Raw genomic sequence first — 15,745 nt, forward strand, 5'->3', positions numbered from 1 at the left:
ATGCGAGCTACAGAAATATTCACTTGGGGAATAGTCTGGGTAAGTGGTTTCGCAAGATCCTGTGTAGAAGATTAGGTGTCTGGTTGGAAAATGAAATAGAATTAAGTGAAGTGTGGGCAGGATTTAGGGAAAATTATTCTGCGTTAGATCAATTTTTATAGTGGATTCATTAGTTAATAAGTATACTAGGAGTTAGGGTGGCAGATTATGGTCTGTGTTTCTAGATCTTAGGGGGAACGTTTGATGAGGTTAGAATGGATTTATTAATAGAGTTTATTTGGAAATGGGACTCACAACACGTTTTGTAGAAATGTTAGCTCATATTTGTTCGTTAGTTACAATGGTAGTAAGGGTCCAAAAATCTGTCCCTAGAGTTGTGGTAAGTAGACCTAGAATAAAGCAAGGTTGCACGGTTTCCCCAAGATTGTTTTCATTTTATCTGAATAATCTAGAGGATAAGTTTGAGCAAAACCAGGTGCCATTGGTACGGCTTAATGTCATGCGTACTTTTGCTCTAATGTTTGCTGATGACATTGTCCTATTGACTGACTCAGTGAAAAACCTACTGAGGCTTTCGGATATTTAGAGGGATGTCTACGAGAGAAAAAATTAGTACTTAATATTAGCAAATCAGCTGTTTTGGTTTTTGGAGGAAATGAGAAGGGGTAGAAAGGAGTTTGTGTTTAGAGTGGAAATTTTACCTGTTGTGGATGAGTTTATTTACTTGTGGGGCTGGTTAACAATGGAGGGTAAGTGGGATAAGCATGTAGAATTAGTTGAAAAAAGGGGAATAGGGTAATAAAAATGGTTCTAAGTAGTCCCTCAAGCCAGTAGGTCTTGGAGATATTAAGTTACAAAAGTGGGTGTTTGAGTCAAAGATTAGGTCGGTAGTCGAGTATGGAGCAGGAGTTTGAGGTTTTGATAAGGGTGTTATATTAGAAATATTACAATTAAAATATTATAGAAGGATGCTAAGTTTAAATGAGAGATTTAATAGCTTAGTTATTAAAAATGATTTGGGAATACTGTCGTTAAGAATAGAAAGCTAGCAAAAATGGTGAAGTACTAGGAAAGATGGGTAAGTATGGAAAAGCATAGGTTAGTGAGGGAGTCTCTATTAGACGTAAAAAGATGCTTATGGATGGGGCAGATTAAGGCAATTTCGAATTCATGTGGATTAGAGAGTATTGTATGGGTAGGCATTTTTTAGAGGTGTCCGAGCAGGTATATTTTATTTTAGTCGATCAGGAAATACAGAAGTGGGAGTGCCAGATTGGAACGTCTGATTCTCTTGGGGGTATTCTAGGGTAAAAAAAAGGTATGGGGAGAGGAGATATATTATAGAGCTGGGCTGCCTAAGGAAAGTGGGTAGTTTCTTGCAGAGGCAACTTTATGCCTCTCGGGGGAAGAAGAAGATATTTGGCAAGGGGTTAGAATGAATAGTGGTCCATATAGCTGACCGATGCTTGGAGAGTAGGAGGAAAAACTATTGTATTTTCTGTGAAAGTGTGAAGGGTTAAGGGTCTTGAGAAAGAAAACTTCTAGAGTGGTTGAGAAGGATGAGCCTTGGGTGGAAAATTGCTGGGAAATAGTCTTTTATTAGTATCAAGAATCTGGCACGATTTATTCGTGTAGGTATAACCCATCGTGAGAGCGTAATGTAATGACTCAGTTTGTTTGTTCGTATTAGAGTTTTTTAATGGTTTTCTGTGCTTAAATAAATGAATATAACTATTAGCCATCATATATATGCAATAATGTGATAATTATTAATTTTAAGAAACAATTTCAATCTCAGAAAGTATGAATCTCTTGTTGTTGGCTCTATATTTTGATTCAGGTCTGTTTTTACTACATAAATAATACCTTTTCCTGAATTTCAAATTGATCACTATTGCATGCGTTTTATTGCATGCATATTTAATTTTGCCTGCGTTTTTACAGAAGTTTAGTTTTTGGCCGGAAGTTACGTTTAAAAACAAAAATTGAGCTTTGAAAAGGTTGAGCTTCAACATTATGTGTTTTACTCTTACTCGAGTTAAAAACGAATGGTTAAACCAACGAAATTCCCAAAATTAAATTAAATAATAAAAAAATATTTGTACCGAAAAATTGTATACCGAAATTCCCAAATTAAAGTGTCCACTATAATGACTTAAAAAAATTATTTATGCCGAAATTCCCAAAATTCCAAATTAAATAATAAAAATTGGTTGTACCGAAAAAAAATTGTATGCCGAAATTCTCAAATTAAAGTTTCCACTATAATGACTTAAAAAAATTATTTGGACAAAATTCTTTTTCGTTAGGGATTCGGTACGATTTACATTTCTTCCTTTCAATCATATATCTGCCAATTTCTACATTTTAAATTCTCAGTAATTTATTGTTTTCTTTCTATATATTGCCTTCCAGTACATAGGGAACAGAAATTAAAAAAATATGGGAACAAATGGTAAGTGTGGGTATTGCGGAAAAGAGGATAATAATTTAGCCCATTTCCCCATGGAGTGCCAGGAGCTTGAAAGTCTTGGGGATGAAATTTGGGGGGACCATCGGTTGGTGCTGCTTTCTGATATCCTGAGGTCTTCGATGCCTGGAACCATATGCAAAATGGCACTATATGTGGAAAAGGCGGGAGAGGCTCAGTCGAGCTCGAGTGAATGAAAATAAGTATTGTTTTATATTGAGTGTGTGTTCTATGCAGTGTTGTATTATTAAATCATGTTGTGTATGGCCGTAGGGCTCAAATAAACTCTCTTTCTTTCTATACTTTTTTTCAGATCGTCCTCGTACAAAAGAAGCCCCAAAAGATAATAGCGACAGAGAGCCAAATCTGAACGGTGTACCATCAGCTGTTGCACCTCAGGCTGTTGCAAGAATTCAAGCTCAATTGGCAAAAAGAAGGGCTTTATGGCAAAACAAAGTAAGCGTTACTGGCAACTAAGCTTCAGTTGCCCTCGACACTAAATTACCTTCAAGAGCGAATATTATTCATGCATGAACATTTTTGTAAATTAAGAGTAAAGTTGTACATTGATGCAACTTAAGCGCACCACCAAATAATCCACATGATTCACCAAAGTTCTTTTTAGAAAACTAACCATACTATGGTACATGGTGGCCTACATGAATTATTAAATTCTTAGAAATGTCCTAAATCCCTGGCTCTGCATACTTTGATATTTTATCAGTTCTTAGAAATAGAATAGAATTCATTTAATAATCTGATCTAATTAAAACCACTAAATAAGAAATTTGTTGTGGTGTCAATGACAAATTTCTAAAAATCTAAATAAATTCGCTAAAATTATATTAACTACTTTCCCTCTAACGAACTATTTCAACTGGCATCGCCATCTCTTAAGTGATGACCAAGGCTATGTTAAGACTAACTGCAAGTGGAGATACCTCGCGCTTAGTACCTGCCATTTGTCGCTTCACTTCCACTAGAGACGGTCACCAAAGATATTCTTGAAAACTCGTCTAATTCCTTTAAAAGAAAATTACAGTAAATTTATATATATATATATATATATATATATGCCTGGAAATCTGGAGATAACTAAATTAAAAAAGAATAAAACATGAAGAAATGTTAAGGAAGTAAAAGAATAAACTGTTAAGCGAGTTTTCCGTAGCATGTTTAAAGACAAAAACAAATGGAAAATTAAACAATAAGTATATTAAGTAAATTAGAACTAACAAAAAGACTCAGAAAAATAGATTCTGCCATATATTGTATGCTGGTGCACAACTGAGCAAAATTTCTTCTCCTAATTATATATATATATATATATATATATATATATATATATATATATATATATATATATATATATATATATATATATATATATATATATCTATATATATAAAAATAAGTTGTCTGTCTGTGGAACAGGTGACGTCATGTTTCTGTGTCGGCTGACGTCATGAAATTAGTTGTCGTCATTTTTGTTATGACGATGCTTAGTATATTGTAAAACACATTAATTTGGTTAATAATATACCATTTAAAACACCAAAATGAACATGCTGGAGTAGTCACTCGGTGAGAGAGGGTGTCAGAACGGAGAATGAAGGTCCCAGGTTCAAATCCTGGTTAGGCTAAAAAAGGTAAAAAACTAAAAAAAAAACTGAAAAAACTAAAAAAAAGGCAAAAACTACAAAAAAAATAAAAACTAATAAAAAAAATAAAAAAGCTAAAAAACTAAAAAAACTAAAAAAAGCTAAAAAACTAAAAAAACTAAAAACTAAAAAAAAAGGAAAAAACTGAAAAATAAGCTAAAATAAAGGTAAAAACCAATAAAAAACTAAAAAGAAAAAAAGGAAAAAACTAAAAAAAATTTTCATCTAAAAAACTAAAAAAAAACTAAAAAAGGTAAAAACTAAAAGAACTAAAAAATAAAAAAATAAATGACGACACTCAAAGAGAAAGCGACCAGGACAAAAGGAATGTTCGATTAGCAATCAACAAAGCACCGGGACACAGGGAGTATAAATGACGACCAGGACATAAGTAAAAAAAAAAACTAACAAAACTAAAAAGAAGGTAAAAACTACAAAAAAACTAAAAAGAAAAAAAAAACTAAAAACTAATAAAAAAACTAAAAAATCTAAAAATCTAAATAAACTAAAAAAGAAAAAAAAAGGAAAAAAATAAAGGAGAAAAACAAAACTAAAAAACGAATGTATATACAGACCGGGATACAAATGACGACCGGGACACAGGGAATATAAATGACGACCGGGACACAGGGACACAACTACAACGGGGACGCCGGGGGGCACAGGGGGATATAAATGACGACCGGGACAGGGAATGGTCGATTAGCAATCACCATCAACAAAGCTCAAGGGCAATCATTAGAATCATGAGGTATAGATCTGAATACGGATTGTTTTCCCATGGACCATTATATGTTGCATGTTCAAGAGTCGGTAAACCTGACAATCTATTTATATGCACAGACAATGGGACAGCAAAGAATGTTGTATATTCGCAAGTTTTACGTAGTTAAAAACATATATATATATATATATATATATATCTATATTCACAGGTGGGACATAGGGACACAACTACAATGGCGCGTAACTAATATGACGCGTAACGACTTACGCGCGCGGGGGGGCTTGGGGGGGCGCGAAGCACCCCCACCAACTAGGTGTTGGGGTGGCGCGAAGCGCCACCCCAACAGCTAGTATATATATATATATATATATATATATATATATATATATATATATATATATATATATATTGTTTTATCAAATAGTTTTGGGTATCAAAAGAAGTCGCTTGTGAGAGAGTCCCTTACTAGAGAGGGGTAGTAGGTCCTATTCTCTTTAGATGTCACAGACAGCATGTTTTTATCTTTATAATATACTAGAAACCTCAATTAATAAGAGGGGGGTCTTTCCGCATTTTGGGGCAACAGTTGTTTGTAGATTTTCTGAAATTCCTCCATATATGTACTACTTTATTGAGGAATCTGTAGTAGTTGACTTTTCTTATTCTAATATACAGAAATATTGAGATTAGCGTCACCATTATCTATAGATACAATTGTTAATTCTGTAAGGAACTTAAGCAAGGTCAGTTGTCAGAAAGGATGTGTTTTTTGAATTCTACAGATATTGAGAAATATCGCAAGTCAGTTATATGAGCAGTTTTGTGGAACCACAAAACTCGCCAATTATACAATCTGTGTACCTTACCATCTGCGGCACAAACTATGGCTCGATAGCAAGTGTTCTCGGACACATATCACCTGGTTACACTAGCGAAGCTCTACCTTCAAGAAGTCAAGGTTGTTTTTTTTTTGTAGACTACAGTCGGTGGTCCCCCATTCACGGGGTCCCCCCCCCCTCCCCCGAACTTTTTGTCCGACTCCTAAAGCGCAACAAAAATGCATATATACAAATCTTTGATTCATTTTTTTTTTAAGTTTTGTACTACTCTCTTCCAGGATAAACAAGGCGATACAAGCACCGCTATTACTGAATCACAACATGCAGCCACGTCATCTACCGCCGGTACTGCAACTGTTTGGAAAGCAGCAGCGTTCAAAGAAGATCAGGATGGGAAAATGACAGCGAAATTTAAGCGGCTCATGGGAATGAAGGGTAATGAAGGTAAAAAATCAGAACTTTTTGACCCATCAGTGCTTTCTAGATTGTATTAAAGGAAGGGGGGCCACAAAATTCTCTGGATTGCAACCTCTCCTTTCGTTTCATTGACAAATCTGTCCCTCTGGGGTGCCAGCAGGACTATCTGTGTCCCCGTCTGTTGCTGTTGTTAAACTAAAGCAGTGGTGTCAAATTCTGCTTATAAATGGTCAACTTAATATGTTTTTAAGCCAAGGACTAAAGCTTCGTTTTGTTTCGATCGTGTCTATTTGAATTCCAGTCGATTAATAGGACTAGGTCTGATATTGATTTCTTTCAAACTGTTTTTAAATCGGAGCTTTTATATATTTCTGTATATAATTATATACTTATTTAGAAGTAAATAGCGATGAAGACCACATTTCCTTTCCGTCATAAACAACAAAATATAACTAGAACAATAAGGAAATATTTCTATAAGAGAGCGGAATGTGAGCTTTAAATGAATATTTCGGGTCCTGGTTGAACCTCCCTGAAGTAATGATGCTAGGACTGTTGTAGAAAAAATTTAGTTTTGATGTGAGTTTCTTTTATATTCTTTTTATATGTTTTGCTGAGGATGCCCCTTGTGTATAAGGTCGAAACGTTCATTTAAAGTTCGCATTTCACTGTCTTATAGAAAACATTTCTCTATTATTATGCTTTTGTTTGCTTGTTTATACTCATTTATATGCATAATCATGTAAGTATTTTAATTAACACATTAGCGTTTATAATCCTAATTTTAACATTATAATAAATGAATTTAGATTGTGTTTAAACTTAAAAGCCGTTCAATATCCAGTTAAAAATGGGTATTCTTGTCAATAAATGTCAAAAAAATGGGTATTCAGGTGTTATTATACATACTGTTTTCTCTCTTTCCCGCCCCCCGCAATCTCTCTCTCTCTCACTCTCTCTCTCTTTCCATTTTTTTTTCTTGTTTCCTCTCCCTGTCTTTCTATTTTTGTCTCTTTCCCTCTCTATCTCTTGCTTCTCATGAATTATAATAGATACGTTCATATTCGATCAGCCTGAAGACTAGAAAATGGTTCTGTTTACTTAACTGCATTTTATTTACGAGATCACTCATACATTCGTCTTAAATTAGTACAATTAAATCCAATTGTTGCCTTTAAAATGATGAAGGATTATCCTAGAATTGCACTGCCGTATAACGAATTTTGCTGCGTGTCTTGTTGGCTGGATGTGTCAAACTTGATCAGCCATTAAAGTTTACAATGTTAAAGTCTTTGAAGTGTATTGATCAAAATAATAAATAGTATAATATTGAAAAATAAAGGATAAAATTAAAGATAAGTGGATGTCTTTTCTTCTCATTGTCTGATCTTTTGTGTCTTCTTAGTAAGCTTTTTTTTTTTTTTTTTTTTTTTTTTTTTTTTTTTTCACGAAATGATTCAACTTTCAAATGGAAAAATGAAAAGATCAGATTTGGGAATAAATTTTTTTGCTGCTATAGTTGTATATTAAAATTTTTGCAGGTTTTTCGGCTCTGCCATGTTCTTAGCCATAATAAAGCACTTTTTTCTTCTTCTTTTTTTTTTACCGTTGGGCGCTTCTCTGTTTCAATTTTCATTTGACTTTTCTATGTTTAAATTACTTCAGTCTTTCGTTTTTTTTATTTTCTTTGTTTAGTTTTAACTTATTTCTTTTTAGATCTACCGCATATAATTGTTCTTACTGTTTTGAAACACCCCAGGAAAATTATCTGACGATGTTCCTTTACGTGCCTCTTTCTTTACTTTAATGCGTTATTACATTGGTTTCAAAATTAGATGTCTTCTCTTCTTATTTTTCTCCTTTTCTTCCGTTGTCTGTTGTGTTTTAAGTCTTGTTTTTTAGATATCCGAATTTTTTTTAGTTTGTTAAGATGTCCCTCATAAGCTCTACTGCCTTATAATACCAGAAAACTGGTATTTTTATATTAAAATTGGAGGGCTTTCACGCGATGCTCTTCTAAGATAGAGAATTGTTGAATCGGTATCCTGAGCTGGAAACCAGCTGTGATATCTACACAAGATTTCTTGGGCAGAGTATGCTTTGGGCTACTATTTTCTGCTGGACACCATCTATGATGTTCCTTTACAAGCTTGAAGACTATGTCCTAAGCTAAGTAAGCCTGGTGCTACTAGTATCAGCTGGACACTATCTTTGATGTCTTTTTAAAAGCTTGCTAATATGCAAATAAATATTTTAAGATATCTCTTTAAAATCTGTTGATTTTTCAATTAAAATGAAGGTGACTAGATGAAGGTGATGAAAGACTTGAGAGCCATGGCTAATTAGAGTAAAGCCAAGGGATTTATTTTGTGTGAGAGGCATGGTATCCTGGGTTTAGTATGTCAGGATCTAGTATTCCCATTTGGACACGCATGCCAAGCGCGTCTATTTTTAGTTGGACACTGGCAATGATGTCTCTGTACAAGCTTGAACTGGATGCTAGTATTCTCAGCTGGATAAAATATCAGATTGGATTTAGAAATTGGTATCTAGAAAGGCCTCGTAAGTCAGACCTTTTATTTTAAATCCCGACCGGATCCAGTGTCACTGTGGGGGGAGGGACTGGAAATCATGGAAAACGCTTAGAGTAGAGAGATCGGGGTGAAACTTGGCGAGAAAAATAAGCACAAGTCCTAGATACGTGATTGAGATAACCGGGTCTGCTCTCTTTGGGGGAGTTATGTGTTTTTAACTCACGAACGGGTGATTGGATCCTGATGAAATTTCATTTTTGGAAGGACCTCGTGTCTCAGAAATCTTATTTTAAATCCTGACCGGATCCAGATACATTGGGGGAGTTGGAGGAGGAAACCGGAAATCTTTGAAACGCTTAGAGTTTTGAGATCGTGATGATACTTGGGAAGAATAAGCATAGGTCCTAGATACATGATTGAAATAACCAGACTGGACTGGCTCTCTTTGGCGGAACTGGGGGGGGGGGTTAATTCGGAAAAACTAGAAAAAATGAGGTATTTTTAACTTACGAATGGGTTATCAGATCTTAATGAAATCTCATATCTAGAAGAGTATTGGGCTTCCGAGCTCTTACTTTAAATTCCGACCAGCTCGGTTGATATTGAGGGAGTTGGAGGGGGAAACCAGAAATCTTGGAAAACGTGAAAACTGAGGTATCTTTAGAATAGGTGATCGGATCTTAATGAAACTTGATATATAGAAAAATCTTATGTCCCAGATGCTCTGTTTTCAATGAGAATTGGATCCGGCGACATAGGGGGTGGATGGGGGAAAAAGAAATCTTGGAAAACGCTTAGAGTGGAGAGATTGGGATGAAACTTGATGGGAAGAATAAGCACAAGTTCTAGATACGTTATTAACATAACTGGACTAGATCCGCTCTCTTGGGGGGGGGGCGATTTCCAGTGCTTTGGCGAGTTCGGTGCTTCTGGACATGCTAGGACGATGAAAATTGGCAGGTGTGTCAGGGACCTGCACAAATTGACTTGATAACAGTCGTTTCTCTGATTCGACCATCTGGGGGGCTGGAGGGAGAGGAAAAACTGAAAAAAATAAGTATTTTAACTTATGAATGGGTGATCGGATCTTAATCAAATTTGATATTTAAAAGCCACTCATGTCTCAGAGCTCTTATTTTAAATCCCAGCCGTATCTGGTGATATTGCGGGGAGTTGGAGGGATAAACGGGAAATCTTGAAAACGCTTAGAGTAGAGAGATCGGGATGAAACTTGGTGGGAAGATTAACCAAAAGTCCTAGATACGTAATTGACATAACCGGACTGAATCTGCTTTCTTTGGAGGATTTGGGGCCGGGGTTACTAGTTCGGAAAAATTGAGGTATTTTTAACTTACGAACGGTGACCGGATCTTAATGAAATTTGATATTTAGAAGGAATTCATGTCTCAGAGCTCTTATTTTAAATCCCGACCAGATCTGGTTAAATTGGAGGGGGAAACCGGAAATCTTGGAAAACGCTTAGAGTGGAGAGATTGGGATGAAACTTGGTGGGTAGAATAACCAAATGTCGTAGATACGTGATTGACGTAACCGAACTGAATCCGCTCTCTTTGGGGGTGTTAGAGGGGCTCCAGTGCTTTCGTGAGTTCGGTGCTTCTGGACGTGCTAGGACGATAAAAATTGGTAGACATGTCAGGGACCTGCACAAATTGACTCGATAAAGTCGTTTTCCCCTATTTGACCATCTAGGGCTGAAGAGAGGAAAAATTATAGAAAATCAGATTTTTTAACGTACGAATGGGTGATCGGATTTTAAAGAATTTTGATATTTAGAAGGACCTCGAGTCTCAGAGCTCTTATTTTAAATCCTGACCTATATTAAGCTTCTGATTTTCCTTTTAAATCAATCTATGGATTCTTGGAATTTTGCTAGAGCTCAGGCTACATGAGCCCTTCCCACCTCGTCACAAGTGCCATGTGAACTCTTAGCTCTTGTTTTCTGCAGTTTTGCTGGTTGCCATTCCTGTTTCATTTAGCCTCTGCCCACATGGAAAAAAACGTTTATAATATGATTTCTATAATAAACTTTGTGAATTTGCACCTCTAATACTCACTACCCACTATTTCAAAATTGTAATTAATCTTTTATGTAATTAAGTATCTATTGAGATTTATATTTAGTATAAGAGCTAATAATACATGATTGAATAATGTAAGTCAAGTTTTAATGTTGCTCCTTAGTTTCAGTTGAAGAAACTTGTCTTTTTAATTTAATACTCTTAAAAATGCCTACCAACAGTAATTGGTCTTCAGCCTCATATCTTGGTCAATGTGTGAATTAAAATATAATTTACAAACACAAGTGTTTATGAAAAATATTGAGCACAGGGAATGGGAAACTTACAAAAATTGAATTTTCGGCTATTTCGCAAGGGAAGATTGCTTAAAAACTAATAATATCATTGACAGTTGTTTAGCATATGGCAACTTAATTAAAAAACAGAAAATATCATAGAAAATATTGTAATTGATTTATTTTTAGTCTGCAACGTTTCAGGATGAGAGCTGAATTTTTTCTGACAATATATCAGCATCCCCCCCCCAACAATTGTTTAAAGTCAATACCCTATCTGCATATTAATTTTATCGCCAGCTAGTAGATGGTGCTGGCGATATACACCCGCTTCCTCGCTTATAAGTTTCCCATGCTTAATATTGAGTGTCTTCTTTACGTTAGAGCAACGGAACTTCGGAGACATGTAAAATATCTATTTAGATGATTTTTTTGTAATATATATTGTTTGGTCAACCCTGGTTTAACAATAAGTAAAGTCTGAGAAACCACTAGAAGTTTCTTCTCGAATTTTTTCAGCTTATAGGTAATAAAATGCTTTATTCCGCAATCAGTATAAATTTTGAATGACCCTTTAGCAGAAATATTTCTAAAAGAGCAAACTGTTTGAAAATAGGTATTAGCTTCACATCTCCACGCGTAAAATTGAATCAACAAAGAGAAAGCAAGACGTAAAAATCTCGTATATGGATTCTGGTAATCTCACCACTGTAAAATTTTCCCTGAAAAATTCGTCCCCTAAAAACTTCCCTCCCAACGACAAATTGTCCCCGTGGAAGATCCCACTTGTAGAAAATTCTCGTCCCCTAAATCCGAAAAATGTATGCATACTTCTCAGTAGCAAATACTACACGTAAACAACGGGCAAATTTTGTAGCTTAAAGACCTTACCCCAGGGCTGTGGGGGATCATGAAACCTCCAAATGTGTATTTATTCGGCCTTTCAACTATACTGAACAAATTTGGTATCTCAAAACTAGATCGGAAGTTTTTGAGAAAAAGGGTCGTGGAAGGGGGCCTAGTTAGCCTCCAAGTTTTTCGGTCACTTAAAAGGGGCACTAAAACTTTAATTTCCGTTCGAGTGAGCCCTCTCCCGATATCCTAGGACCATTGGGTCGATACGATCACACTTGGGAAAAACAAAGGAATAAAAATGCATCTTTGGTTTCTCTTATGGCAAAAAATGCAAAATTTCACATTTTCTCAGATAAACCGCTACAGTAGGGTTCTGTGATACGCTGCATCTGATGGTGTGATTTTTACTAAGATTTTATGACTTTTGGGGGTGATTACGGCTTTTTTCGAAAATCAGGAAAAATTTCTAAGGCTAGTAACCTTTGGTGGGTAAGACTAAACTAAATGAAACTTTTGTGCTTTGAATCAGCATAAGAATTTCATTCTTTTGATACATCTATTGGTATCAAAATTCCGTATTAAGAGTTTAGGTTACTATTGAGCCGGGTCGCTCCTTACTTACAGTTCATTACCACGAACTGTTTAAAAGATCTTTTCGTTAATAGCAAGAGTGCTTGATGAACCGGATCTGCCTGATTTTTGGAAAGTGCTTAGTAATTTTGGATCTTAGTCAATTTTAATTCCTAAGTTTTGCAAATATGGTTTATTTTTACTAAAAACTATAAATATTTTTGATTATTGGTATTAATATTCGAAATTATTTACAATTTGTTTTTCTTTTATAGACTTAAAAGCTCCCCCTGTAGCCCAAGACGTATTGAAGAAGCAAGACGATCTATTCACTAACCTTGATATGCAGTATGAAAGAGCACGGGCTGCAACCCATACCGCTAAAGGAATGGGACTTGGTTTTGGGTCGTTGGGCCCAAGTGTTCCCCGTTAAGACGTGTCTCTTTTTATATCTCTACGAAAGATGTAGCGATAGTGTACAGATTCTCAGTGTGTTCTTTTTTTTTAATTTTGTTTTTAATCTATTCTAATGTGATTATAATTGCTTAAAACATACTACTCTCTTTTTCAGCTGATATTTTGTGGGTAGTCTTCTAAATTGCGTTAGAACACAGCTTGTGAGCTGTGTATTTCATGCATTCTGCTTTTGGAATCATTAAATTCAATATTATCAACGGCTTTGTAACCCAGACGCTTTGGATTTCTTCAGTATAAACTGTATGGGGAAGTCATTCCTGAAACATATATGATGCATGCATGGGCATCAATTCCAGAAAATGTTTAGGGTGTGTGTGTGTATTTTCTCTGCAAAAATGCCAACAAAAAAGTATTTTCAAGACCAAGGATGGGTGTCCACCCTCTCTAAATTGACGTGCCTGGCTGCAGTAATGCTTTTTTTATTAGGCCGAAACTGGAATTTCAAATTCTAGAAATTAGTGATATTAGAAGACTTTAAAGCACCAACTTTGGTGAAAACCTAACACCAAACTGTGCTTGTTCAAGACACCAAGGCTGGTGTTGTGTGTGTATAAGAAACAATGTTGGGTCCGTATAAATTGCACTACTTCAAATTTGTTCTTGCTATGTTGAGCAAAATAGCTGTCTTAAACTTTGATTGAAAGCGTTTGGAAAATTATGAGCAGAAGAGGAGGACTGATTCGCCTCCAATCACTTTTGACTCTTAAAAAGTGGTACTAGAACTTTGAATTTCCAACCAAATTAGCTCCTTTAAAATATCAGTGATATTTCTTGCTATGAAAGAGCAACGGTGCCTATGATATTGCTTGTATTCCCTTGTATTGTATATTTCGTTTAATTGAAACTCCCCCTTAACGTCTCAACTTAATGCCCTTAAGTGTCAGTAGTCACAGTTACCGTAGAAGTAGCATGAAAAGCATACACATAGTGTCTTCTGGCTAGTTCAAAGTCTGTCACAACTTACCCTGAAAGGTGTAACTTAGTAATGTAAGCCGTTATTATGACATTGCTTTGTCACCCTATTGACAATCTACATGATCATAGTTTGTTTTGATTTATTTCAGCATCCGCCTAAGTATTCCTGGAAAGCTTCACCTTAATGCCCTTAGCTTGTGTAGTAGGAATAGTTGTAGCAACAGTACTAGCAGTTTGCACATAGCACCTTTTTTTCAACATCCCCTTCAATAAACGATGAAACACCATCAACTGGTCCTGAAACCTTGCTGATACGTCTTCTTGACAATTTATCTGAGCGTAGTGTGTTTTGATTTATTTCAATACAGTTACGAAATTGTCCAAAATGTTCGCCTTAATAGACTTAGACTAAATTAGTAGTAATAGTAGCACCAGCGGATATAGTAGCAGAAGTAGGAGTAAAGTTAATAGTAGTAGTTTTAGCTTTAGTAGCAGTAGTAATAGTAGCAATAATAATAATAATAGTATCAGTAGTACTAGTTGTAGAAGTGGAAGCAGTAGTTTCATGACGCAAATATTGTTTTTTGGCTAGTTCAACATCTTCCACAACAAATGTTGTAAGTTACATACGAAACTGTTCTTAAGATATTGTTGACATAACCTTTTGATAACCTGCATACTGATGGCAGGTTGTCATCCATATAGTATAAACTTTCAGAAATATTCTCTGAAAATTTCACCTACTTAGAGAGAGAGAGAGAGAGATTGGTATATTTAAAAACTATCGTAGCATAGAGCTAAATTCAGTTTTTTCACAAAAATCATACATTTAAACAAAAATCACACACTACAACTCAGCATTAAAAACCGATGCGAAAAAAGGCACAAATGAGTTTGCGTATCGATTGGTTCGTACTTTAGGGGGTACAAGTTTATTTCGTAATCGAGTTCGGCTATTGCGAGGGGCTGGTTCGGGTAGTAAAGATCGGTGGCTCTTATTGGCTAGGATGAATTTTCCAAATTGGTGAATAAGGTGTTCCAGCCGGATTTTAAGTGGAGATAAATTTAATTTAGCGAGGGCTTGATCGTAGGGTATGCCACGGTCTCGGAGTATAATCCTTGTTGCTCTTTTCTGGACGCACTCTTATGTCGCGTAATAGGTACGCTGTGCGGAAAGCAGATGGACCCCACACCGGGCACGCGTACTCGAGCAACGGGCGAACATAACATATGTAGGCATGGAGAAGGCTTTTAGTATCACATCCAAAACGCCTCATTTTGGTAAGTGTCTGAAGGCTTGCATTAGCCTTGTGGACGGTTAAATTAATATGGGCACTGAAACTACAGTCACTAGTGAAAGTTACTCCTAAGATTTTTATTTCGTTCACAATCGGGAAAGGGACTAGAGGCATATCTATATTCCGCTTCAGAGGGTTGAAACGAATTATCTTCGTCTTGGCTACGTTAATGGTAAGATCATGACTTGAGCATTCGGTCTTTAGCTGATCAAATAACTGGTCTGAAAACTGCTTTGTTATGATAGTGTTTTCGACCAGGTAAGCGAGCACTATGGACAGATCATCTACAAACTTGTAACGGTCGTCGTGATGGTTAAGCAGGGAATTAATTACAGCCAGGAAAATTATTTTTAGCTAATTTTGTGCCTTGTGGGGCCCCGCAAGAAGTATCTGACCATGATGAATCCGAATCGTTTTCGTGGAGTGCAAAGACTTTTTGTTTTCGGCCAGTTAAGAAGTCAAGTACAAGGCAAAGGGTGCATCGTTTGGCCCCTATTTCCTGGAGATTCATGCCTGCAGTCCGGTGGTGGATTAGGTCAAAGGCCTTTCGGAAATCCACTGCGCAAATGTCGACGAAACAGCTACCTTTTTCAAGCTATTGGAGGACGCAGTCAAACATCCGTACTAGGTAGATTGTAGTACTACACTTGGGGAGTCCACCGTACTGG

General features: G+C 35.9%; 1 protein-coding gene across 4 annotated transcripts in view; it reads left to right on the forward strand.

The window, feature by feature from the left end:
* The window catches only part of LOC136025944 (arginine/serine-rich coiled-coil protein 2-like), a 33,257-nt gene extending 20,315 nt beyond the window's left edge, over positions 1-12,942 (forward strand). For all 4 annotated transcript variants that reach the window (XM_065702041.1, XM_065702039.1, XM_065702040.1 and 1 more), the window contains exons 5-7: positions 2,784-2,926; positions 5,976-6,141; positions 12,663-12,942. In XM_065702041.1, coding sequence (XP_065558113.1) covers positions 2,784-2,926; positions 5,976-6,141; positions 12,663-12,820 — 467 coding nt within the window. In that variant the 3' untranslated portion in view covers positions 12,821-12,942. The remainder of the gene's footprint in view (positions 1-2,783; positions 2,927-5,975; positions 6,142-12,662) is intronic.
* Positions 12,943-15,745: the final 2,803 nt, after the last annotated feature.

This window comes from Artemia franciscana, chromosome 4 (assembly GCF_032884065.1).
Source record: "Artemia franciscana chromosome 4, ASM3288406v1, whole genome shotgun sequence".
Classification (NCBI taxonomy): domain Eukaryota; kingdom Metazoa; phylum Arthropoda; class Branchiopoda; order Anostraca; family Artemiidae; genus Artemia; species Artemia franciscana.